Source organism: Hirundo rustica, chromosome 24 (assembly GCF_015227805.2).
Source record: "Hirundo rustica isolate bHirRus1 chromosome 24, bHirRus1.pri.v3, whole genome shotgun sequence".
NCBI classification, from domain to species: Eukaryota; Metazoa; Chordata; class Aves; order Passeriformes; family Hirundinidae; genus Hirundo; species Hirundo rustica.
Window position 1 is genome coordinate 1,728,655 of NC_053473.1, and position 23,777 is coordinate 1,752,431.

The 23,777-nt window shown below is 61.0% G+C and overlaps 1 protein-coding gene across 4 annotated transcripts in view; it reads right to left on the reverse strand.

Annotated features, from left to right (window-relative positions):
- Nucleotides 1-23,777, reverse strand: part of KIF21B (kinesin family member 21B) — a 45,075-nt gene that overhangs the window by 19,925 nt on the left and 1,373 nt on the right. For all 4 annotated transcript variants that reach the window (XR_005703968.1, XR_005703967.1, XM_040085529.1 and 1 more), the window contains exons 2-20: nucleotides 12,018-12,240; nucleotides 11,549-11,731; nucleotides 9,180-9,329; nucleotides 8,817-8,951; nucleotides 8,305-8,472; nucleotides 7,705-7,820; nucleotides 6,958-7,153; nucleotides 5,906-6,095; nucleotides 5,731-5,794; nucleotides 4,733-4,957; nucleotides 4,381-4,462; nucleotides 3,786-3,903; nucleotides 3,309-3,500; nucleotides 2,572-2,771; nucleotides 2,331-2,438; nucleotides 1,888-1,956; nucleotides 843-1,072; nucleotides 305-452; nucleotides 12-206 (exon numbers count right to left, since the gene is read on the reverse strand). Coding sequence is in view for 2 of the 4 variants with exons in the window: in XM_040085529.1 (XP_039941463.1) it covers nucleotides 12-206; nucleotides 305-452; nucleotides 843-1,072; nucleotides 1,888-1,956; nucleotides 2,331-2,438; nucleotides 2,572-2,771; nucleotides 3,309-3,500; nucleotides 3,786-3,903; nucleotides 4,381-4,462; nucleotides 4,733-4,957; nucleotides 5,731-5,794; nucleotides 5,906-6,095; nucleotides 6,958-7,153; nucleotides 7,705-7,820; nucleotides 8,305-8,472; nucleotides 8,817-8,951; nucleotides 9,180-9,329; nucleotides 11,549-11,731; nucleotides 12,018-12,240 (2,992 nt within the window). In the remaining 2 variants the exon portion in view is untranslated. The remainder of the gene's footprint in view (nucleotides 1-11; nucleotides 207-304; nucleotides 453-842; nucleotides 1,073-1,887; nucleotides 1,957-2,330; nucleotides 2,439-2,571; nucleotides 2,772-3,308; nucleotides 3,501-3,785; nucleotides 3,904-4,380; nucleotides 4,463-4,732; nucleotides 4,958-5,730; nucleotides 5,795-5,905; nucleotides 6,096-6,957; nucleotides 7,154-7,704; nucleotides 7,821-8,304; nucleotides 8,473-8,816; nucleotides 8,952-9,179; nucleotides 9,330-11,548; nucleotides 11,732-12,017; nucleotides 12,241-23,777) is intronic.

Genomic DNA, 23,777 nt, shown 5'->3' on the forward strand with positions numbered 1-23,777 from the left:
CTACCGCCCACCTTGGTCTCCTCAATCTGCATGATGGTGGCCTGGCAGTCTGAGATGCTGTCGTTGATGTAGTCAATGTTGGCCCCCAGCACCTCAATCTCCTCGTTCAGCTCTTGCAGACCCTTCTGCTCCATGGGGCTCTCTGCCTGCAGCTTTGCCCGCTTGCCCAGCAACGCCTCCTGCAGCAGTGAGAGCTCCTCGCGTTTCTGGGGGAAAAGGGAAGGGGGATCAGCAGTGTCCACACGGCCACCTCCCCGTCCTGCACCCACCACCCAGCCCTCTCTGTCCCCAGCGCCACAGCCACCTTGATGAGCCTCTCCATGTCTGCCTCTAGGTTGACGATGGTCATCCTCTGCATGACGATGTCAAAGATGCGCCGCTCCAGGGACTGCCACTTGAGGCGGGCAGCTTTGCTGAAGGTCTGGCTCGTCCCCTTCTTGGGGAACTTCTTCCTACAGCCAAAGGGAAGGAGAGGCATATGGGCAGATGGCCACACCGTGCTGGAGAGCTAGGCTTGCCCCAGGAAGATGTCTGGGATCTGGCTGGCCAGAAACACAGGATGCATCTGTGTGGTGTCCACATTGCCCAACTCTTCCATTTCCTCCTAGCAAAGCGGGACAAGAGATGAGTCCAGCAGGGTTTGTGCCACGCCATTTAATCCCCATGGAAGGTCAGCTTTGGGCTCAGGTGCAGCTGACAGTCACACTCTGCCAGCACAGCTTTTCACAGGCTCACTGACCTCATGTGGGTCAAGAAGCCGCCCTTCAACCTCCACCACCAGCCACAACCCCAGTGGGGTCCCTGGGCTGTCCCACCCCCTACCAGCCAGCCCCTGACCTGACCTGGCAGGCCGAGCCCCGTTAATGGAGGACGAGGGCTCTCCCAGGAAGTTGTTGATTTTCCTGTTCCACTGGCGCACGATGCTGGAGACGGAGCGAGCGCCAGACTCGGGCTCGGAGGAGGTGGTGCTGGCCGAGACCTCTGCGCCCGAGTCCAGCATGGCCGGCTTCTGGCTCATCCTGCCCGCCACCCGGTCCGACATGGGCTTGGCCAGGCGGCGCAGCGCTGACACCTGCCCGGAGGAAGGACAGAGGACAGGCTCAGCTGGGCAGCCCCACCCGGCCTAAACCCATTGGCATCACCCCCAGGTCCCCACAGGTCTGGGAGCAGCAGCTCCTCAGACCCAAAGCCCAGGGAGTCCCCTCTCCTCCCTCACAGCCCACTCCTGCTGATGCCTTAAATTTTAGCTTCCATGTTTTTCACATTCTGTGCTGCTCAGGGGTGCAGTTCTGAGCCTCACATTAAGTGCCAGTAAGCTCTTTTCACAGAGTAGGTAGACAAAACAAATATTTTCCTGATGAAGATCAAGGACAACTTTCAGGCCCAAAAGCACAAATAACGGTGGCTGGAGGGAGGAACAAGAAGGATGGGACCTCACAACTTAAAGCTGTAATTGGACAATTAAACCCCAAAATGCAAACGGACCAAAACTTACGAAAGTGTGAGACCTCCTGACCAGTCATCGATTTTGTGACCATTCTAAGTCTACCTTGGGTGCAGCCCTGGCCAGGCCCTGTCCTGCCCAAGGTGTATCCTAAAGGCCTTTCAACAAATCCCTGCTTTATTCTCCAGCTCTGTCCAGTCTCCGTTCCAGGTCAGCCTTCCCAAGGCATCAGTTTGTGGCGACTCTGGTTCTGCTGCTCAGGATGGGGAACTCTGCTGCTGCCTACAGCCATTTCCCACCCAGTTCCTGCCCTCCCTTCATTTTTGGGAACCCCATTCCCAAAGCCAGCCCTGTCTGAAGGATGGGATTTCTCCAAGCCAAGCACTGGGGCCCAGACCTCCATGGGAGCTGGGGACTATGAGCAGGAAACCCCCTTTCCTCACCTCCTGGGTTTTCCTCCGCAGCACTATTTCCTGCTGTCGCTTCTGAGATTCCAGAGCCCTGATCTGGAACTGCAGGAGTGAGAAAGAAAAAGACGCCCCTGAGGTCCAGCCCAGACAGCCCAGTGGTGATGGCAGCCCTTTGGCAGTCTCACTCCCAATTCTAACAACAAGCAGGCTTCCAGCCTTGAGCTGGCTCTGGTTGCACCTTCCCCCCTCCCACAGCACCCCCACAACCACAAGAGGAGCTGTGGGAAGCCTTCGGGAGCCGTTCATCCAGCTGTGCTCTGCCAGGGCTGCGCGGGCTCCGGTCAGGCTTCACTCAGCCTCACCGACTCGAGGCAGCACGAGCGCCTGGAGCGCCAGGGCAGGGCAAACACCAGCTCCCCAGCCAGACCAGCCCCTGCACGGGGCCACCGGCAGCATGTGGCAAGCCGGGCTCTCACCTCCTGCCGGCGCTGCTCCTTCTTGAGCTGCGCGATCTCCCGGTTCCTCTTGGTCTCCGCCAGCCGCCGCCGCTGCTGCTCCTCCCGCATCTGCTTCATCAGCGCCACCTGCAAGGAGGGGCCCAGCGTGGGTACCCAGCCCTGAGCTGCTCTGCACCCGCCACCACAGTGCAAAACACTGCTCTGAGCGGGAGCCAGGCTCGTCCAGGGGACCCCTCCCTGCCCTGGCACATCCAGCTACCTTTGCCTTCTTCATCTCGGCCACTTCTGCCTGCAGCTTCCGCAGCTCCCGCTCGTAGCGGGACTGGTTCTTGAGCAGGCGAGCGTGCTCCTTCTGGGCCGCCTGGAGCTTCTGCAGGTCCCGGTTCATCTCCTTCAGCCGCTTCTCATAGTCTGCTTTGATCTTGTTGGCTTTCTCCTCTGTGTAGCACTCCATGGTGCCTGGTGGGTGGGGAGAGGGCTCGCACCCCAGATCCTCCTGTACCCTCACGCCCTGCCTGGAGGTGCCAAGCACTGCGTCCCTCCCCGTCCCATCAGAGCCCCCCTCACCCCATCGTGAACTGGGGTCTGGGAAAACCTGCTGGAAGAGCTCAGCACAGAGTGAGCTGCGGACTGAGACCCACCGCCACACAGATGGGTGACCCTGCCCTATTTAAGCCTAGAGATCAGCCACACCACTGGGTCTTTTGCCCCTCAGTTTCCCCAGGAGCCCCCGCAGCTCATGAAGTGGTGCTCAAGGCTGGAAGAGGCTTTGCCCCGCCATCCTTCTCCAGCACCAGCAGGTTCAGAGCTCTGCAGCTGACTGATGCTGCTCCCGTGGCAAGACAAGCAGAGTCTTGGGGCTGCCAGGGATTCAGGGAGAGGCAGGGGGATGCCAAAGCTCTACCAGAGCAAGGGGTGGATGCTTTGACTTAGACTGAGCTGGAACCGGGGTCTGAGGCTATCACAATGGGGTCCCATGGGTGAGGCAGTTCTCACTGAGGTTTTGCAGGACCCGGTCCCGCTCCAGCTGCGTGTCCCGAATCTTGTTCTGCAGTAGGATCAGCTTCTCCTCATACTGGTGCTTGAGGGTCTGCAAACGCCGCTGGCTGTTCTCCAGCTCATCAATCAGCTTCTGCTTGATCTCAATCTCACAGGTCAGATCCGCCAGGTCGGCCTGGAAATTCACAGCTGGAGGCAGAGGAGAAAGTCAGGCTGGGAGCACGGGGAGCGTCACTTCCACGGCCCCACGGAGTCACATGGAGAGGGCAGAGGAGCTGACGGGAACCCACACTGCTGGGGAGCAGCAGCACCCCAAAATGCACTGCAGCAACCCTGGGGCTCTTCCAGGTCCCACAGAGCAGACATGGTTGGGGCGTTCTGGTGAACTCTGCCTCCCCAAGAGCACAGCTCACTGCCGGAGATACCAGCAAGTGCCCCTCCATAGCCATGGCTGCACACAGATCTGCACTTTACCCTTCTCCTCTGCATCCGAGTCCGAGTCCACCAGGCTCTCTTCGCTGCCCGAGTCCTCATCTTCATCCTCGCGCCCATCCTCTTCCTCACAGCCACTCTCATCCTGCTCTTCCTCCTCCTAAGAGATGAGTGCCTAATCTCAGCCAGCAGGATGGTCTGTCCTTCTCCCTACAGCTTCTCCCTCCTCCAAACCTGAGCTCACCCTACAGCAATAGGCCACAGCCCCCCAGGTGGGACCCAGCCTCCCACACAGGATGCCCAGGGGCTGCAGCACCATTTCTGGACCCCCAGCGCATACTGTGGAGAGGAACAGCAATTTGACCCATCCATTCTTGCATCCATCCCTTCCCAGTTCAGCAGCCTCACCCTATTTATCTGATTGTAAACAAGCCCCCCAAAAATGTGGACTCCTCATTCTAGAGCCAGGCTGACTGGGGAGTATCCAGCTTCCCCCCTGCTCCAGCATGGATTCCTCAGGATAACGACCCTTCCAGCCTGCCTAGAGCCAGGCTGAGCTTGGTGCCTGTCCCCCGGGTGGCAATTACAGTGCTGCACACCCAGACACCCCTGCAGCGTGAGCATAACGCCCACTCACCTCTTCCACCTCGTTCTCATCCGTCTCCTCCCCGTTGTCCTGCTGCAGTTTCTGCCGCTTCTTAAACGCCTCCTTCTCCGGGCTGGGGGGAACAGAGCGGGGCCGGTGAGTCCCGGCATGAGGAAAGCCAGACACAGCTTCTGCTGCACCCACCCTCCCTCCTGCTTTTGGACTCTTAGGGGAAAACACCCTCTGGGGCTGGGTGATGGGTGAAAAGGATACCAAGGGTAGGGCTGGGAGGGGAACCCAGGCGTGCGGGCTCCGGCTGCAGCACAGCCCGGGGAGGCAGGACACCCAACCCCACGGGGACAGACCGGCACACAGCTCCCCTCCCAACGGCAGCTCCCTGCACCTCTTCCTCTGCTGCCGCCGCTCCTTCTTTTTCAGGCGCTCCAGGTCCTGCTTGGCCCTCCGCAGGACGTCGGAGGCCTCGGTGTCCAGCGGGGCGGCGGGGCTGCAGAGCCCGGCCAGGCCGGCACCCGGCGAGGAGCCCAGCGGGAACGGGGGCCGGGCAGAGGCACGCGAGAGGCTGCGGCGCAGGGACTCGTTCATGGACTCGCTCTCCAGGAGCTTGGTCCTAGGGAGTGGAAACAGGGCACGGTCCAAGAGGGGCCGTCCCACCGGCCCTGCAGCAAGGGATCTTGCCTGGGTTTAGGATCACAGAATGGTTTGGGCTGGAAGGGAGCTTAAAGCTCATCTCGTTCCACATTTCTGCCATGGGCAGGGACACCTTCCACTAGACCAGGTTGCTACCAGCTCCATACACTTGCAGATATGGGATCAACACAGCTGCTCTGGGCAAACTGTGCCACTGCCTCACCACCTTCACAGGGAAGAATTTCTTCCTGACTTCTAATCTACATCTCTCCACTTTTAGTTTAAAACTGCTTTCCTTTGTTCTATCACTATCTGCCCATGTTTAAAATAAAATCCATCACTCTCTCTCTTTCTTACAAACCTCCTTTAGGCAGTGGAAGGGGCTCTAAGGTCCCCCCAGAGTCTTCTGCAGACTGAACATGATGTGCTCGGATGGTGTGAGCCAGGGACAGAATCACTACTAAGCCATTCCCACTAACGGTGGGTCAGAAAGCCACAATGCTGCCAGACAGGGTACCAGGATCGAGCAAGAGACTGGGATGGACCCACCTGTGGGAGGCAGCAGTCTCTGCAAGACCCCAGGCACTTCAAACAGGGTCTCCCCCTCCATCAATGCCCTCACCAAGGACAACAAAACCAAACCTCCTTCAACCCTGTGCAGCAGCAGTGCCCCCAGCTGCTGTTCCACAAGGCTTACAGCTCACCCCAGCCACGCTGGAGGCGCTGAGCTGTGTGAGCTGCGTGCCCACTCACCTCAGCTCCTCGATCTCCCGGATGTAGTTCTGGATGAGGGTGCCGATGGCTTCGTTTCCGTCACCTGCAGCGGCAGAGGCACGGCTGGAGAGAGGCAGACGCCGGCTGCATCGCAGCCCCCGTCCCAGCCGCTGCCCGGGCTGCCCCCCCGTGCCACCTACCAGCCCGCCCTCACCTGCTTTGGCCAGCATCAGGTTGGCCTCCTGGCTCATGAGGTAGGTGACCCTGCTGTTGATGGCATCGATGGCCTCCTGCATGGCCTTCACCCTCATGCGCAGGGCGCTGTTCTCCTTCTGCAGCATGGCGTTCTCACGGAACAGGTCGCTGTAGCCCTCCGTGCCATCCTCCCCGATCACCCGCTTGCCCTGGGGGCACAGGAGGGAACCCCTGAGTGCAGGGCAAGCTGGGACACGGAGAGCCACCACTGCACCCCCGGGCAACCCCAGACATGGGAGCAGGGACAAACCGAAGGAACGGGAAAGTCTGAGCTGAACGTGCAGAGATGCTTCAGGGCTTCTCCCTGCTTTACCACCCCCAAAACCCAGCCAAGGCCCTGCAGGACAGGCAGGAGCTCAGACCCTGTTCCTTAAGCCTCTGACTCCTGCTAGCAGTTACCCCTATCCACAGGACAGGGGATGTGCCATTAACCCTGCCCCAGCTCAAACACAAGGAGGGGGCTCTCTGCATCAGCCTCCTCGCCAGGGTCACTCCATCAGCTGGGTTTGCCTTTGGTGAAGTTCGTTTTCCTCGCAGCAGCCTTGTGTAGTGCTGTGTGTGGGACACATCCATAGGGATGATTTAGCTCCTGCTGAGTCAGGAGCTGTTCTGCCCCACACCCTGACCCACCAGCGTTGGTGCACAAGGAGCTGGGGGGACACATCCAGGACAGGTGTCCCTCACTGACCAAAGGGATACCCTAAAATATGTGATGTCACACTCAGCATATAAAGCTGGGGGAAGGAAGAAGAAATGGGATGCCTGGAGTGTTGTCCCAAGTGACTGTGACACTTGATGGAGCCCTGCTGGGGATGGCTGAACGCCTCCCTTTGATGGGACACGGGGAGTGACTTCCTTGGCTGGCTTTACTTCTTGAACTCTACCTAAACCGAGGAGTTTTCTAACTGTTACTCTTCCAATCCTCTCCCCCCTCCCACTGGGGAGCAGTGAACAGCTGGCTGCACGTGGTTCCCTTGCTGGCCAGGTCACAGCAGGCCGTGGGACACTCACTGCCTTGTACTCCATCAGCTCCATCTGCAGACGGGCGATCTCAGCCCGCAGGGCGCTGATCTGCTGGCTCGTCTTGTCCTGGTTCACCACCACCTTGTTCTTGATGTTGCGAGCCCGGTTGGCGTACTTGAGCGTGTTCAGGGTCTCCATGAAATCCCGGTCAGAGGGGCTCACACAGGCAATCATGATGGTTTGGCTTGGGGATGCAAGGGGCAGGGTGAGAGACAGTCCCTGCACAGCTCAGCAAGCCAGCAACCCGGGACTCAGCACAGACCACGTGCCCCCAGACACCCATCCTGGATGGAAGCCCATCCTGGGCCCTTCTGGGTTTGAAAACAAGGTATGAACTGAGAGCCAGAGCAGCCAGAGCACCCACAAGACCCCTCAAGCACATCACACAGCACCGAGCAAAGGCAGCCCCTCCTCAATGCCTCCCTCTTTGGAGAAGAGGCAGGGAATTCAATCCCAAGCTGGGCACCATCCCTTGCCAAGTCCCAGACCTGTGAGGACTCGGGAAAGTTTTGCACCAGCTGACTCTGCCAAAGCTGCTAATTGCACCTGAGGCTGATGAGGAGCCACGGTCTTTACAACTGCAAAGACATGCCGTGCCTGGAGGAAGGCATCTCTTCCTCACCAAGCAGCTGAGATAGCTCCTACAAAGCTCCAGAGCCCCCTCAGCCCCATCTGCAGGGGGACAGCCCTGGCAGCCCTCACCCCAAGCTCAGCCCCCACCTGGCACCCCCGTACCTGTTGCCCCCGAGGGAATCCTGCAGCAGGCGGGTGAGCTTGGAGTCACGGTAGGGCACGTGCACGACCTTCTTGCTCTGGTCCCCAAGGGCACTGATGACATTCCCCAAGGCCAGCTACAACACAAAGGGAAGCCCCCCCAGATTCAGCCCTGGCTGAGGATGCAGCTGCCATGCAGCCAGCACGTCAGGCCTGGGGCACGCACTGGAGCACAGCTTTGGGTTGCACAAGGGGCAGGCGTGGGGCTTCCCTTAGCCTGGGCTGTGCCTCTCTCCCATGCTGCACTGAGCAGAAGCATCAAGCCCCAAAGGGGGTTTTTTAAGCCCTCATTAGCAGATCTCACCCTTCTGGGACCTGCACCACCGTGCCCAGCTGCACCCCTCCCCACGGCACAAGTCTCCTCTGGAGGAGTCGTGCCCTCACCACTGGCACCGTGCCTGTTCTTGCCACCAGGCACGGGCAGCACAAACCCCAGCCAAGACAGCAGTACCCAAACAGAGCCCAGGGCAGCTCCAAGCAAGACCCAGGAGTGTCACAGGCTTCCCCTGGCAGGCCTGGCCTCGCTGCCCCCCCTGCCCCCCAGGCAGCCCATTGCTGTACCAGCCCACAGTTGATGGAGATCCCTTCCTTGGCTCTCTCGCCAGTGGCACCCGTCCGCTTCAGCCGCTCCGAGCCAGCCAGGTCCACAAAGTGAAACTTGGCTGTCAAGGTCTCGTACTCAGCAGCGGGTTGGGATCCATCCAGAAGGCTGCTCACCTCCTCATTCACCTGCAGGACACAGGAGTGGTCACCACCCCAGGCTGGAGCAGGCAGAGGCTCCCTTGCCTTCACTCGGACGTCGGTGAGAGCCTGAGCGTTCATCCTCCACGCCCAGCCCCTCAGAGATGGGGACAGCGTCCCAAGAGCAGCTTGCTCTGAGCCATCCTGCCTCGGATCAGCTCACCCTCAGCTCCCATTAAATCCCAATGCTGGCTATGACTGGAAAGAGACAGAAAAATCCCTGCTCCTCTTTGCCAGACTTCAAACCCTCTGCCCTCCCCAAGGGAACTTCATGCATCACCTGGGTATGGAACCCAGCAACAGCCTGGCCATGAGGCAGCACCACATCTCACCAGCTCTGGGCGGGCACACACTCTGGTCTGGCACAGGTGAATGGTGAAGATGGCATGGGACCGGGAGCTCTGCACGTTCATCTGGGTGCTGGCCGTGGTGCGGGAAAGAGCTCCTTGTTTTAGGCACTGGATCAGCTACAACGACACCAGGCAGGGAAGGAAACCTTAAAGCACCCTTCTAGGGAGTCAGGACAGGCCCCGTGCAGCCCACTGGACACACTGACCTTTTCCAGAGCACCCCCAGGACTGCGCTCCCATCCTGGGGGTGATCAGGATCTGATCCCACACCGAGCTGCCCCCCATCCCTGGCCAGCAGCACCCAGCTGCCGCCCCTGCTCTGTGTGTGCCCCATCCTGCACCCACCTCATCCTGGGAGCTGATGAGGCGTGAGGTGACCCCCGTGGTGTAGATGCTCCCGCTGGCATCCTCGTGGATTTTGATGTTGGATTTGCGGTGGCGCGCGTCGGGATCGCGGGTGCTGTCGAAGAGGTCCAGGATCTCCTCGTTGTAAAGCTGAGCGGGGTGAGCAGAGGAAGCACGAGGCTGCTCAAGCCTGGCACTGCAGGACTGGCAGGAGCTGCCCTCTGGCACGCTGCTGCCTCTCCCCCGTAGCTGCGTGTGCTCACACACGCCTGCAAGGCTGAGCAGGGGAGCTGGGGCGTGTGCGTGTGCAGGAGAGGACGCACAGGCGTGGGCGTGCAGAGGTGATGATGCACAGAACCACGGAATCCTCTAAGGTAATCAAGTCCAACTGTTTACCCCAGCAGTGCCGTGCTCACCTGGCATGTCCCCAAATGCCACCCCCACACATCCTCTGACCACTTCCAGGGATGGTGACTCCACTGCTGCCTGGGCAGCCTGCTCCAATGCCAGACCACAGCTTCAGGGAAGAAATTTTTTCCTGATATCCAATCTAAACCTCAACTGGCACAACTTGAGGCTGTTTCCTCTTGTCCTGTTCCTTGTTCCCTGGGAGCAGAGCTTGACCCCCACCTGGCCCCACCCTCCTGTCAGGAAGTTGTAGAGAAAGAAGGATCCCCCTGAGCCTCCTCTTCTCCAAGCTGAGCTCCCCCAATTCCCTCAGCCACTCCTCCCCAGACTGGTGCTCCAGAACCTGCCATGCAAAGCCCTGAGCTGCAGTCTGGGTTGGTTTCTGCTGCCCAAACCTGTCCAGTTCCTGGTGCACACAAGCAGCTCCACTGAGCAGACACCCAGGAGCCACACATCCCCCTGACCTTGGCTCACCTGGCCACACGAGCCAGTGAAACCCCACTCTCAACACAGCTCAAGGTCATCTCTGTCAGGTGGAAAGGGGATAAGGGGGACCAGGGAGTGCTGGACAAGCAGGAGAACCCTGCTGCCCCAGAGCTGACTTCATCTTCACTCTGCAGTGTCCCCTCTCAGCCTGGAGTGGGGGGACACCCCTGCCCATCTGTCCCCCTGCTACCACCATTCAGTGTCACCTCTTGCACCCACATCCAGTGCAGAGCGCTGGGTCACCCAAGGATTGCAGGTTCCTGGCCAGCAGAAGGGATCAGGTTAATCCATCCCTGGCTGCCCCCGGTGCCACCAGGCTCCTCAAAGGTTTAAACCTGCTCCCAGGAGCAAAGTCACAAGACAGGGATCAGCCAGAACAAGCGCTGTGCCCCTGCCAGGACTGCAGGGTTGGTGTCCAGTGCCTGATGTGGCCATGTGCTCCTTCAGCCAAGCAGGACTTCAGGACAGGCAGGAAATTGTCCCCACTTCCACCCCAGCACAAAGGATCCCTAAAGGGAATCCCCACGAACGGGGCACAACTGGGCAGGCAGCCAGGAGCTTGGGCAGGCCAAGCGATGGGAGTGGGAGGACACAACAGCACTGCAGGAGCTCACAGGGGCTCTGCAGATGGAGACAAAAGTGGGAAGGATTTCTCCAGCAAGGAGGTGACTTTGGGCCCTCTCCAAGCCATCAGCATCTGGAGATGCCCAGATGAGATGGCCAACAAAGCTACCCCGAGGCAAGATCACAGCACAGGGCCCCTCCCTGCCCATCTCCTCTGGGTGCATTCCAGATCACAACCTCAACCTGATGAAGCTTGCCTGGGAGCTCAGCTTTGCTCGACACCACCCTGTGCTTTCTCACTGGGCATTAAAACAGTTCCCACTTGCACCTCTTTGCTCTTTCAGCCTAGGAGCAGACCCCAGGAAAAATGCTGCCAACACACGAGGTCCATGGGCTTCCCAAAACAAACTCCTCCAGGGAATGAAGCAGTTAATGGAAGAAGCTTTTGAATAGGAGAAGCCAGGACAGAGGCAGGAGAGGATGCATTCTCCAGGTCAGAGATGAACAAAGGACATGGACAATAGCACAGTCTTTCCTCAACCTCACCCCAAGAGTGCCCCTTTCTTCTCCTCCTGTTTCACTGGGAACTCTGGTCCAAGGCAGCAGGCTATCCCTGACCTCAAACAGGGGCAAGACAGCCCAGAGCCCCTGGATCCCCAGATCCCCAGCCGTAAGACCCTTCCCCACGGTGGGAGCTCCCTCCACCCAGTTTGTAGCCATCCTGAGGTCAACAAGACGCAGGTGCTTCGAGTCCCCTCTGCACCAGCACACATCCCCAGTGCCATCCTTGTCACAGGGCCCAGCTCTGTCAGGAACCAGTCAGGACACGGAGATCTCGAGGAGCCCAAGGCACGGGAGGGGAGCAAGGACAGGGCAGGGCCATGGTGCCCCCCAGAGCTCCCAGCACCCACCTCCAGGAACTGGGCGCTGACTTTGAACTCGGGTGCTGCCACTCCCTGGCTCCGGGCCGCGCGCTTGCGCTCCTCGATGCCGCTGAAGAGGTGGCTGATGGCCCGCGGGATGATGCCCTGCTCCTCCTCCGAGATGCTCATGTCGAAGCCGGTGCCCATGGTGTAGGTCTTCCCTGCTCCAGTCTGCGCAGAGACAGGGCTGGGGGGCTGGCTGGGCCCTCCCGGGCTCAGCTCCGCCCAGCGCGCCCCACATTTCCCCCCTGCTACTTCAGGATCCCCAAACACCCTTGCTGAGCCACTGGGACCCCCAGCAACGCAATCAGCTCCCACACTCCCAGCCCCTCTTCCCACCCAAGGCCACCCCTGTCCCCGCTCTCTCCACACCCAGGATCTCACACACCCTCCACACTCCTGAACCTTGCAGGTGCCCTCCCAGTGTCCCCAGAGCTGCTGGAGGCACAGCCCGTACCTGCCCGTAGGCCAGCACGGTGGCATTGTAGCCCTCGAAGCAGCCCTCGATGAGCTTCCCCATGCATGTTGTGTAGATCCTCTCCTGCCACGTGTCCAGGTCAAAGACAAAGTCATAGGTGAAGGCTTTGTCCTTCCCCAGCAGCACCTGGGGCTCGCCAGGCGTCACCGAGGTACAGATGTGACATCCCTCTATCTTCTCTTTGGGCAGCTGCGGGCGGATCCTAAGGGGAGAGAAGCAGGCTGAGCGCAGCCCAGTCTTGGGGGACACCAGTCTGGTCCTGAGGATGTGAGCACAGCCCACCCTGTGACCCATGTCCTAGAGTGTGTCCAGTCCAGCACAGCCAGAGGGGAAAAACCTGCTCCTGACTGCTCTGCACTGCTGCAGCCTCACCCGGAGTGCTGTGTGCAGTTTTGGGCACCACAGTGTAAGAAGGACATAAAGGTGTCAGGGGGTGTCCAAAAAGGGAGACAAGAATGCTGAAGGGCCTTGAGGAACCGTATGAGAAGTGACCTTGAGGTCGCTTGGCTTGTTCAGACTGGACAAAAGCAGCATGAGGTCAGAGCTTATGGAGGTCTGCAGCTTCCCCACAAGGAGCAGCTCTGATCTCTGCTCTCTGTGACAGTGACAGGACCCAGTGTAACAGCTGGAGCTGTGCCAGGGCAGGGTCAGCCTGGAGATCAGGAAAGGTTCTTCCCCCAGAGGTGCTGGGCACTGCCCAGGCTCCCCAGGGAATGGGCACGGCCCCGAGGCTGCCAGAGCTCTGGGAGTGTTTGAACACCGCTCCCAGGCACCCAGTGGGATTGCTGGGGTGTCCTGCACAGGACCAGGAGATGGAGTCAGTGAACATTGCGGGTCCCATCCGGCTCAGGACATCCTACAACCCCTGCTGGAAATGGGCAGCACCTCTGCCTGTGGCACGGAGCATACAGGGCAGGGGATGCTTCAGCTCCTGCAGCCAGCCATAACCCTGACCTGCTGGGAGCTGGGAACAGACATCCCAACAGACACAGCCCAGAAATACCACCAGACCCCTCCAGGAATGAGGTGCCAGGCAGGGCTGGGCAGAGCCTGCCCCTAGAACTGCCCTGGAGCAGCAGGCCAGGCCAGGCAGCCCTCCCGCCTGCGCTGGCTGCCTCACCCCGATGCCCGGGCAGGGCTGGGCACAGACAGGGCCACGGCACCCGAGCAGCCCCGGGGGGACTGGGGCAGGGTCAGGCCACAGCACAGCCCCGCTCCCGACGCAGACACATCAAACCGCGGCTACAAAGGCTGGAAATGCAAAACGCAAAACCACCACAAGACAGTCCTCACCGCTTGAACCAAACCACCGCCCAGCCCGAGAGCTGTCCCCAGCCTGGGACCCGACGATGGCACCGGGACAGGCGAGGCTGTGCTGGCTCCTGGCTTGGGCAGAGAGCGTGACCCACCCATCACACCCCACCCATCACACCCCACCCACTGCACTCAACCCCTGCCTGAGAAGTGTGGGAGCAGAGCTGCTGGAGCTGCACTGCTCCTCTGCAGGGCTGCACAGCTCCGGCTGCGGGGGATGCACCGGCTGCAGGAAGCTGGGGGCTCCCAAGGGACTCATGGAGAAAGGAGTTTGGAGCCAAGCGCCATGCAAATAGCTCTCATTAGTGCTAATGACTGCACAGCTCCCGTCCCCGGGTGCTCCATAAACACAGCTATTAATTCCTTCAAACCGCATCCCTGGCAAGCCACGTCCAGACCTGAGCAGCCGCTGTGTGGAGAGGGACTCGGGATCACGGAACCTCCCGAGCTGGGAGGGATCCACCAGGATCATCCAGTGCAACCCCTGCCCTGCACAGACACCCCAACAATCCCACCCTGGGCATCCCTGAGAGTGGTGTCCAAAGGCTCCTGGAGCTCTGGCAGCCTCGGGGCCGTGCCCATTCCCTGGGGAGCCTGGGCAGTGCCCAGCATCTCTGCGGGAAGAACCTTTCCTGATCTCCAGGCTGACCCTCCCCTGGCACAGCTCCATGCTCCTCACTCAGGAGCAAATCCCAGCAGGGCCAAAGCCCTGGGCTGTGTTGGGTGTCCCTGGCAGGGCAGGCAGGGCACAGGCACCCCTGCACCCCTCAGCCCCTCAGCAGACGCATGGGAACCGCTCTGTGCCGCTGTGGATATATTTAGCTCAGCAGCCACAATAAAAAGCAGCTTCTGATGTGCTCAGTCCCAGACTCGTTCCTGTCGCCTTCCCAGGGTTCCGCCCTCCTCCAGAAAAATTATCCCTGACTTTAATTACTTTTGGAGCAAGATGATGTTCTTCCCCCGTCCCCACCCTAGACATGAAGAGCAACTGCAGCCCCAGGGAATGGGCAGAGGAATAAACTGGAGCCACAATACATTTGGGAATATATTTTTTTTTTCCCACTCAGGAAAAACGAGAGCAGGTTTTCAGCAAAATATTCCTTTGTCTCTCCACTCCTCCCAGGGGATTAAACACCTGCAAGGGGGGTTTGCAACAGCGTGAGCAGCAGCACTAGAGAGGTGTGCACACATGAATTTTCCACAGGGCATTTAGGAAGCCACTCTGAGCCTGGCCATTCTGGGATGTTCCAGTGTCCATACACCAACACCAACATCTGCCCCACTCCCCACAGCTCGCTGCCCAGCCAGCTCCAAGCACCCAAGAGACTCATCCCTCACCCTGGCTCTCCCAGCCAGGGCACCTGTGGGGCTGGGGAGGACCCACGTGCCAGTCCCCAGCGTGGTCCCCATGCCATCCTGTCCCATCTCCCCTGTGCAAGAGAGACACAGGAACCCCCCAGGAAGGTCCTGCTCTTCAGGCAGTTGGCCAAGCATCACCCAGGGATGTCCCTGGGAGCTGCTGCCAGCTGGGGAACGGATATTACAGAGTCCACTGTGAGAGTGGGATGAGTGGAGCAGGAGGGCAAGGAGGGGCACCAGCTGCCAAAACTCACACGGGAAAGCACACAGACATCACAAAGCGTCATTAGGGTCTTATGTAGCCACCAGGAGACGTCTCAGAGGGTTTCTCCAGGCCAGTGCAGCTGCTCCTCCTGCTCCCCAGTGTGCAACTGCCCCAGCTCTCTCTTCCAGCCTCAGGAATCCCACCAGGCTGGGAACTGGGCAACAGGAGACCCCAGATGGGTTAGGGAGGTGTTCACATGTTGTTCCAGGTCCAGGCACCATGACACCTCCTCCAAACATAGAATCACGGAATTGTTTAGGTTGAAAACACCCTCTAATATCAAGTCCAACCATTCCCCCAGCTCTGCCATAGATCCAGAAGAACTGGGTGTGATGCTGCCAGGGTCAAACCTGTGGATGATGGAGGTGCTCTCTCACCTACCAGCCAACCTGATCCACGCCTGGTCATGAGCCACCACTCCTGAGGACACCTTGTGCCACCCAATGGGACCCACAGCAGAGCCAAACACATTGGGGTGCCCTGGCCTGCAGGACATGACACAGAGAGCCCATGACACAGGCTCCTGCAGCTATGGAATAGCCAACAACCTACTGCTACGTGGCAGCCAAAATGACCCAGCAGCTCACCAGCAGGGTGCTGCCTTCCACCCTCCAGCTCAGGAGCGACCCAGGCCCCGGCCAGCCCCACACTGGCACTGGTGACCCAGAGCTGGCCAGGGGAGGACACAGCCTGTCCTGAGGCCAGCAGCTCGCTCAGTGCCCATCTCCCTCCCTCCACAGAATACACCAGCCCCAGCACAGGCAGCACCCCAGCAAGGAGAAAGGCAGCAGGACCACACCGACCATCACCCCTCAGCTCCCTGCAAAGGGACACGGAACGGAGAGCCAGGACAGAGCTGCACGGTCCCAGCCAAACGCTCCGGCCAAGAAAACCTCCCCAGGCAGCCAGGACACCAGGCAGGAGGTGGAAGGATGAACACAGAGGAGCGGGCAGGGGTGCAGAACATCCCTCCCCAGGCGGCAGCTCCCGCTGGGGCAGTGACGGGCGTCACAGCAGGAGCCCGATCCAGCATCAGCATCCCGAGCCGGGCACGAGCCGGGCGTGCCAGAGAGCCGCAGCCACGCAGGGACACGCACAAAGGGGAGCTCGGCTGGAGCGCCTCCACGGCTCCCCTTCCCATCCCTGCCGGGCTGGCAGGCTCTGAAAGCACTGTCTCCATGGCTGAGCTGCCAGGGACACCGGGCATCTGGGAAGAGGGCGGGGAGCGGGTCCTGCAAGCCGAGGGGCAGGAGCTGAGGCACAGGAGCTTGGGCAGGCACAAAGGGCGAGCTGTTCTGCACTGCTGCCCTATGCCAGGCTCGGGGGAGCGGAGGAGGGGCTGGGAGCCAAGTGCCAGGTGGGCGTTGTGAGGCAGCTCCACAGGCAGGGTCAGGCCAGGGGTCCCCGATCCCGGCAGGGATCTCCCCATCCCAGCATCTCAGACCCCACAGCAGGCAAGGGGATGGGGTGGGCTGGGCACAGCCGGTCAGGGCTGCACACAGCACTGGCACCACCCGCCCCTGTGCTCCGAAGGGAGGCTGTTGCCCTGCACAGGAAGGCACAGCTTGGCTGACGTGCGCTGCTGGGTTCACATCCTCCTCACCCAACTGTCTCAGCTTCCTGTCTCCCAGCCCAGCACCACGGCAAACCCAAGGCTCAGAGCATCCTTTGGCCCCCAGCACTTCGCCAAAGCCATGGCAGCGCGCTCCCACAGCTGGAGGGCACGGAGCCAGAGCCACAGACTGCCTGTGGGCACACACCACCCTGCTGCACACAGCTGCCCTGCTGCAGGGGCAGAGGCACCCACATCCAGCACCCAGGATCACCCAGGTCACGCAGGGGCTGTTCCACCTCCCCGGGAGCCTGAGCACACACACCCTCCAACATTCCAACATTTCCCAGCGCTGTCAGGGGGCTGTAGGGCAGCTGCTTGCAGATTGGGGAGGATCAGAAGAGCTCCTGTCCCTCCAAGACCTCTCTGCAAGCTGCCTGCAGACCCTACAAAGAGCAGCTCCTCTTCCCTCCCGAGGAGGCTGCCCAGCCAGGAAGGGCTGCTTGTCCAGGGAGCAGAGCCAGAGAGCTGGAGAGTGATGGGTGGAAGAGCTCCGTGGGATCTCCCCTCTCTGTCCCAGGCCCCAGAGGGGGGAGAGACGGGCAGAGGGGCAAGGCTGCCCGCTGCCATGCTGCTGAGGCACTGCCCCTCGCCCCCCACAGGCATCAGCCACTGCAGGGTGGCAGAGCTGGGGCTGGCAGAGCCCCCCAGGGGCACAGCCCAGCTCGGTGAGCCTGTTAGGACAGGTGGGCTGGGCAAGCCCAGACAGCGCCTGGCGCTTCTCCCCACATTGCCCGCACTGCTCTGCTCCTGTCTCTGTTCCCACATCGCCTGTGCTCACCCCGCTCCCCACATCATCTGCATTCACCCAATTTCCCCTCCCCACATGGCCCTGCACCCACCCCCTGTGGGTATCCCCTGTGCTTGCCCTGCTCCCATCCCCACTCCTCCCACGGCCCCATCTCTGTCCCCCGTGTCACCAGCCCCCTGCCAGCCTCGCTGTCCTCCCTGCTCCCACCAGCTTCACCCTCCTCTGCCTCAAGCCTGCTGTCTCCATGCCTTGCTGCCACCCTGTAATCCCACCGAGCAGCCAGGCCAGCCAGGAGGAGCAGCTCTCACGTCTCCAGTGCTCTCCCAGGACATCTCACGGGTCAGGGCACCACAGACCCAGCAGGTGAGGTGTGAGTGGGGAGCTCAGCTTGGCCAAGCAGCTCCCAAGGGCAGGATCAGAACAAAGCACTCCAGGTTTTCCCACATCTCCAGGCCAACACTTCCAGCATGGACGGTGCTGCCTGCCCTCCCCAGGGCTCAGATCCCATAGGAGAATCTGCCCCTTTGCCTGGGAAAGGATCTCCCAGCCCCATTCTCCCCGAGCGTGGGGACCTGGGAGAGGGCTGCCTGCCAAGGGCTGCCTCTCTGCACACAGGTTATATTGGACACAAACCAAGACAAAGTTCAGCATTTAATTACCACGGCAGGGAAGTGGCTCAGCAATCAGAGACAATTGAATCAGGCTCCCCGGAGACTGCCAGGTCTGGTCAGTCCAATTAAGAGATATATCCAGGCACCTCCCAGCAGAAGCAAGCACAGCACTGAGCCCCCCATGCCACTGTGCCACCGTCAAACCCTGCCAAGGCAGCTGCCACAGCCACAGCCGGCACCACGGGATCAGCACTGGGGCATCACAGAGCTCCTGGGCAGCCTGGGGACACCCCACAGAGCTGGGCTGCACCCAGAGGCCCACTGGGCACAGCCCAAAGCAGGGATGTGCCTCTACATCCGTGCCCCAAGGAAACCCACCCCAATACCACCCAGCCTGCTCCCCTGCAGGGCAAGCCCCGCTGCCTTGCACCCCACAGCCCCCTGGGCTCCTCCTAATCCCAGCACTCCAGACTTTCCCAGGCTTAGGGAAACCTCTAAATCAGGCCGTGGCAGGCACCATGTGCTGCTCATTAGCTCTGGCAGGAGCACGAGGCTGTGAGCTGCACCATCTGCTCCGTGCTGGGACCACGGATGAGGGACATGCTGCCTGCACCAGGGACACCCAGCCCATGGCAGCAGCGGAGACCAGCAGGGCGCAGGGCATGCAGGGGACCCTGCTCTCCCCAGCTGAGAGCGGAGCAGCAGCCAACACAGGTCGGGATCTCCCTGGACTCCACCTTCACCCCTCTAAGCGATGGCCTTGCCCTGGGATCAGCCCAAGGGGAACACCACGAGGATGTCTGCAAACAACAGCCAGGACAGCCACCTGTCAGGGGTGCAGTGTCACAGCCCCAGGCAGGGAACACACGTGTGACAGCACACACAGTGTGCTCCCGCCAGCAGGGCCCCAGCTCCCCTCCAGCCACGCAGGAACAGCCCCAAAACCCCGGCTCAGCAGCGGTATTGGCAGTTAATAGTTAAATGAAACCATCCTTCACCAATAGACCCCGGGTCCGACAGGCCATCAGCCTGATCCTGTGAAGCACGGGACTCCCACAGGTCTGCTGGAGACAGATGCACACACCTCCCCACCCAACTCTGCACCCAGAGGCTCCCATTTCCCCCCAGCTCAGTGAATGACACCCAGGATCTCTCCCTTCCCCAGGTGCCCTTGCAAGGCCCCCACGTCCCACTTCCACCCCCACTACGGAGTGCCCACACTGGAGATGAGGATTCCCTAGAGGCAGCGTGCTGGCAGCCCCCCAGTGCACCCCAATTGCCGCTGGGGAAACAACAACCTGACCTTGGCAGGAGATCCTGCAGCCCCAGAGCCCACCTGAGCAAACCTGCCCACGAGACATGGGGGCAGGTGGCACAAAAGAGGTGCCTCTCCTCAAAATACAAATAAATGCCAAGCCCTTGGCCAGCAGGACGGGGGATGCTGTGAAATGGCCAGGAGCAAAGCCAGGCCCTCACCTGGGCAAGGAACAGGGAAGGTTTTGACCTAATGTCTCCCTCAGGCAGGTGCAGCCCAAAATAATGGATGAGCAGAGGCCATGGACAGAGAGACCCTCCATCTCCCCCACCTGCAGGGGCCGGGCCAGGGAGAGCAGTGCTGGAAGGTTTAGGGGAAGAGGAGGAGCAGGAGTTCAGCTCCCTGCCGGCACCAGCCAGCATCCCAGAGCACAGCAGGGATGGAAACATCTCACTGCCACAGGCAGCGGGCAGGGAGGTGTCCACAACCCCACAGAGCCCCACAGACAGCCCCACAGAGCCCCACAGACACAGCCTCATACACAACCCCACAGGACACTGGAGCTTGGCACCAGGCTCCACCACAGTGAGCTGTGACAAGAAATCTTTCCCACCCATGTCAGGCTCCAAGGAGCTGCAGAGCAGGGAAAGGAATTGCCCTGGAGTCCCCAAATCCTCGGGCTCTGAACTCCCCTGGCGATGGGGGAAATGATGTGTGGCATCCATAGGGAGAGGGCAGAGGGGCACGCCGCGAGCAGGATGAGGCAGCCTGAGCCCCCACAGCACTGCAGGGCCAGGGGCACACAAGCACATGCCAGGGCAGCTCTGGACTGGCTCCTGCTCTGCCCGGAGAGGGAAGGGATGGCAGGGAGGTGCCAGTCACTGTCCCTTGCAGCCAGCCAAGGTAAAAGCCAGCAGCAACTGCGCAGGGCGCAGAGGCAGCGCCCGCAGACCGATCTCCTGCAGCAGATCCCAGCGGCAGCTGCCCTCGCAATCCACCACATCCCGAACGTGCCGGCTGTTTAAGCGGTGGCATGGAGTGTTTTGACAGGCTCCAGCAGGAAGGAGCCCTGTGGGACCCCCGGGGCCAGCAGGGACAGCAGCCAGGCCTGGCTCTGTGATTCACACGGGGCTCACAGAGGGTATCACCTTCCCTCCCCTGGGACCAGGAGCCGTGTTTCCGACACCTTTGTTTGGGGCTTCATCTGCAATTTTCTCCAGCCTCCGATTTCACCGCCGAGGCAGCAGCTGGCTCCGTCCTCCGATCCTCGCCAGGCCCCGGCCTCCCCAGCTCCAGGGGCTCCTGGGGTTCAGCGGAACCCCCTGCCCACGGGTGCAGTGTGCAGGCACCGAACCCCTCCTGCAGCTGCTCCCCCTCCGCCGCCCGCATCCCCCGCCAACATTTCCGCTGTAAAAGCCGATGGAGCGAGTGCCTGACTCTACCCCGGAGCCCAGCACCTCCCTCCGGGCTGTCTCGCCGCTCTCTGGAGCGCACAGCCCCGAGCCACCGCAGGCTGCGAAGCCCCAAAGCGAAAGCAGAGCAGCGGCGTGTGTGCGTGGGTTCAGCCCAGCAGAAAAGCAGGCACAGGATGGGCAGGGGCTCTCTGCCGCGGCTCAGCTGCCCTCAGTAGGTGCAAAGGGTGGAGAGAAAAGGGCTGCGGTGCCCACAGCGGAGGTTTGGCAGCCCAGCACCCTGGGGACACAGAGCCTGCTGAGATCTTTCCTTGCGGGGATCAGGGCCGGCCCCTGGCCCTGCAGATGGGAGATAGAGCACCCCAGGAGGGGCTGCTCCCCTCCCCCGCTCCCCTCCCCCTCCAGGAGACAGTCACATCCCCTGCCTTGGGGTGGAATTGATTGCCTTATCGCTCCCTGCCTGGCCCTGCAACAGCGGAGCAAAGCCAGGCCAATACCAGCCAAAGCTGGCAGGCGACAGTGCCCCCCAGGAGCACAGCAAAGGGTCTCCAAGCCACGGCAGGATGGTACCAGGGCTGTACCCTCCCTCTCCCCACTGGAGCCCTCGGGCAGCACGGACACCGGCACAAATTGGGTCCATGCCACCTTCCCAGCTGGTGTGGAAGGGCTACAGCTTCACCTCCCCGGTTACTGACCCCAGCTGGTTCCAGACACTTTGGATTCACCACCCCAGCAGGCACAGAGCCCCACGTGGCAGCAGAGATGCCAGGGCCTGGCAGGGCTGCAGCCCAGCTGATCCCAGCACCAGGCCTTTGCCAGCTCAGCCACTTGGCCAGAGCCCCCAGGGGTGCCGAGGGCAGGGGGAGGTGGGGGTCACTCCCCGAGGCACCAGCCAGCGAGGGGCTGCTGGTGTGGAGCACAGAGCATCGCAGCAGGAGCGTCCGCGGGAGCAGCAGAGCACTGGAGGTTGCAGAGTTTAAATAAACTTGAAATACGACTCAACTTCCTTCCCCAATTTCACAAGCTCCGTTTCCTGCATCTCCTCAGCGGGCCAGGCATGCTCAGTGCCATGGGCAGCTCTGGCACAGGGGATGCCACTCTCTCTCAGCCACTTTGGAGGTGCCCTCAGGGAGCAGCTCTGCAGCCAGCCAGGCCACTCAGGCCTCCAGCCAAGGAGTTTAATGGCTTCGGGGGTCAATACGTGCCATCAGCCCTTCCTGACACTGCAGAACCACCGGGCTGAGCTCTGCTTCCTGCCCCCAGCACAGCGAGTCCCACTCCCAGGCTCCTGTGCTGCAGGAGCTGGCAGCACCTGAGACCTTGGAGGAGGCTGTGGGGAGAGGGGCTGCTGAGCCTCAAATTTCTGTCCCAAGCCTCAAATCAAAGCCGTGCTCCTAAACAGAGGGCAGGAGTGGGGAGCTGCTGCACTGGCTGCATTGCAGCCACCCATCTGAAGGTCACCTACAAGAAGGAAGCAGCGGCTGCTGTCTGAGGAGGATTGGCCCCCTCAGCACCATCGTGGCAGGAGGCAGCTTCCTGCTGAGACAGCTCCCCAGACACGGCCTGACTCGGCCCTGCAGTTCCTCCCTGCCCCAGGAGACACAAGTGTCACACTCGAGGCTAACGGGAGAGCAAAGGCAGACCCCGCTGGCAGGGAGGGCGAGGGCCGGGGCAGGATCCAGCCCTGCCCTTGCAGACACTGCAGGTCTGAGCCGCAGGTACAAGGTACAGGAACAAGTCAGCCCCTGGGCAGGAGGAGCTGCTGGGCCTGCATTTCCTTCTGCTGACAGCGGCGCTGCCGCAGGTACCAGCCATTTCCCTGCCAGCACGTGGAAAGCCTAAAGAACATCCCCACACCATGACTGGTGGCTCAGCACCCGGGTTCTTTGGAGCCCAGTGCAAATGGGGCAGATGAGGGTCTCGAGGAGAAGAATCTGACAGTGAAACACCACAGCATCTCTCTCGCCTTCTCCTGCCAGACCAAGACAATCAGCAGGGACTGGGATGCACAGATCCAGCATCTCTGTTCAACTCTCCCTACTCCTCTCACCCCAAGGGCTCTGTGGGACCACACAGACGGGTTCTGACGGCTGTGGCACCTCTTGACATCAGCAGGATCATCCCCAGCTGCCGGACCCCAGCAGACAGCAGTGCGTTCCACCAACACCACCATCACTTCCCAGTGTCCTTGGCCCTTCCCCAGGTGCCACCTGCCTCCCACCAGCAGCACAGGCACAGAGACCCCAAAGAGAGACACAGAGACCCCAAAGAGAGAGCACAGCTGGCCCATTCACGTTATTATCAAGGGACAAAAGGGGAGCTTTGATCCGTGTCCTGCTGCACCCCAGAAACATTCAATCCCCTCTGTGCTCTGATGGCTGAGGTCTGGGGCAGGTTTACTTCAAGGATCTTAGAGAATCCTGCAGCCCGGCTGCTCCGCCAGCAGGGTGTCACCAGCACTGACAAAGGAAAACCTCGCTCTGCTCCAAGTCCAGGACAGGAGGGGACCCAGCCCCAGCCCCCCAGGGCTGCTGTGGCAGAAAAGGTGGGTGGTCTGCAGGGAGAGCAGTTCAGCCCTTGCACACTCAGCTCAGCATCAGAGCCACCTTCCTGCACGGCGCCGCGACCTGAAGGCTTTGTTTCGCAGCCTCCTTGCTCCCAGCCCTGCTCCTTTGTCCTCCCGACTCACCTCCAGCACCACATCCCCCCATCTGCCCGGCTCTCACCAGCTGCACTGAGTGGGATGCGGGCTCACTCCCTCAAGGAAGGGGTGCGGGAGGGTCGGACCTCTCTCCCCCCATCCCTGGTTCCTCACCGTGACCGCTCCAGCCCCACTGCAATGCTGTGTCACTCCCCGCTGCAGTTCCCTAGCCAAGCACCGGCCAGCCCGGGACCCCGCTGCTGGAAGGGACCCGGGCGATCAGCAGAGCCCGGCAGAAACGGCTCCACGGCCGCCACGCCACGGGGCACCCACCCCATCTCCAGGATGATGTTAAAGGGCAGAGATGAGAAATGCAGGATGGAGACGGGAAGAGTCTGGCCAGGAGGAAATCTCCACCCCCACGGCCGGCATTAACTCGGTTCCCGGGTCAGTGTCCTGGCACAGACGCTCTGTCTTGGCACAGCCCTCCCTGCCCCTGTGCAGCCACCCCAGCAGCAA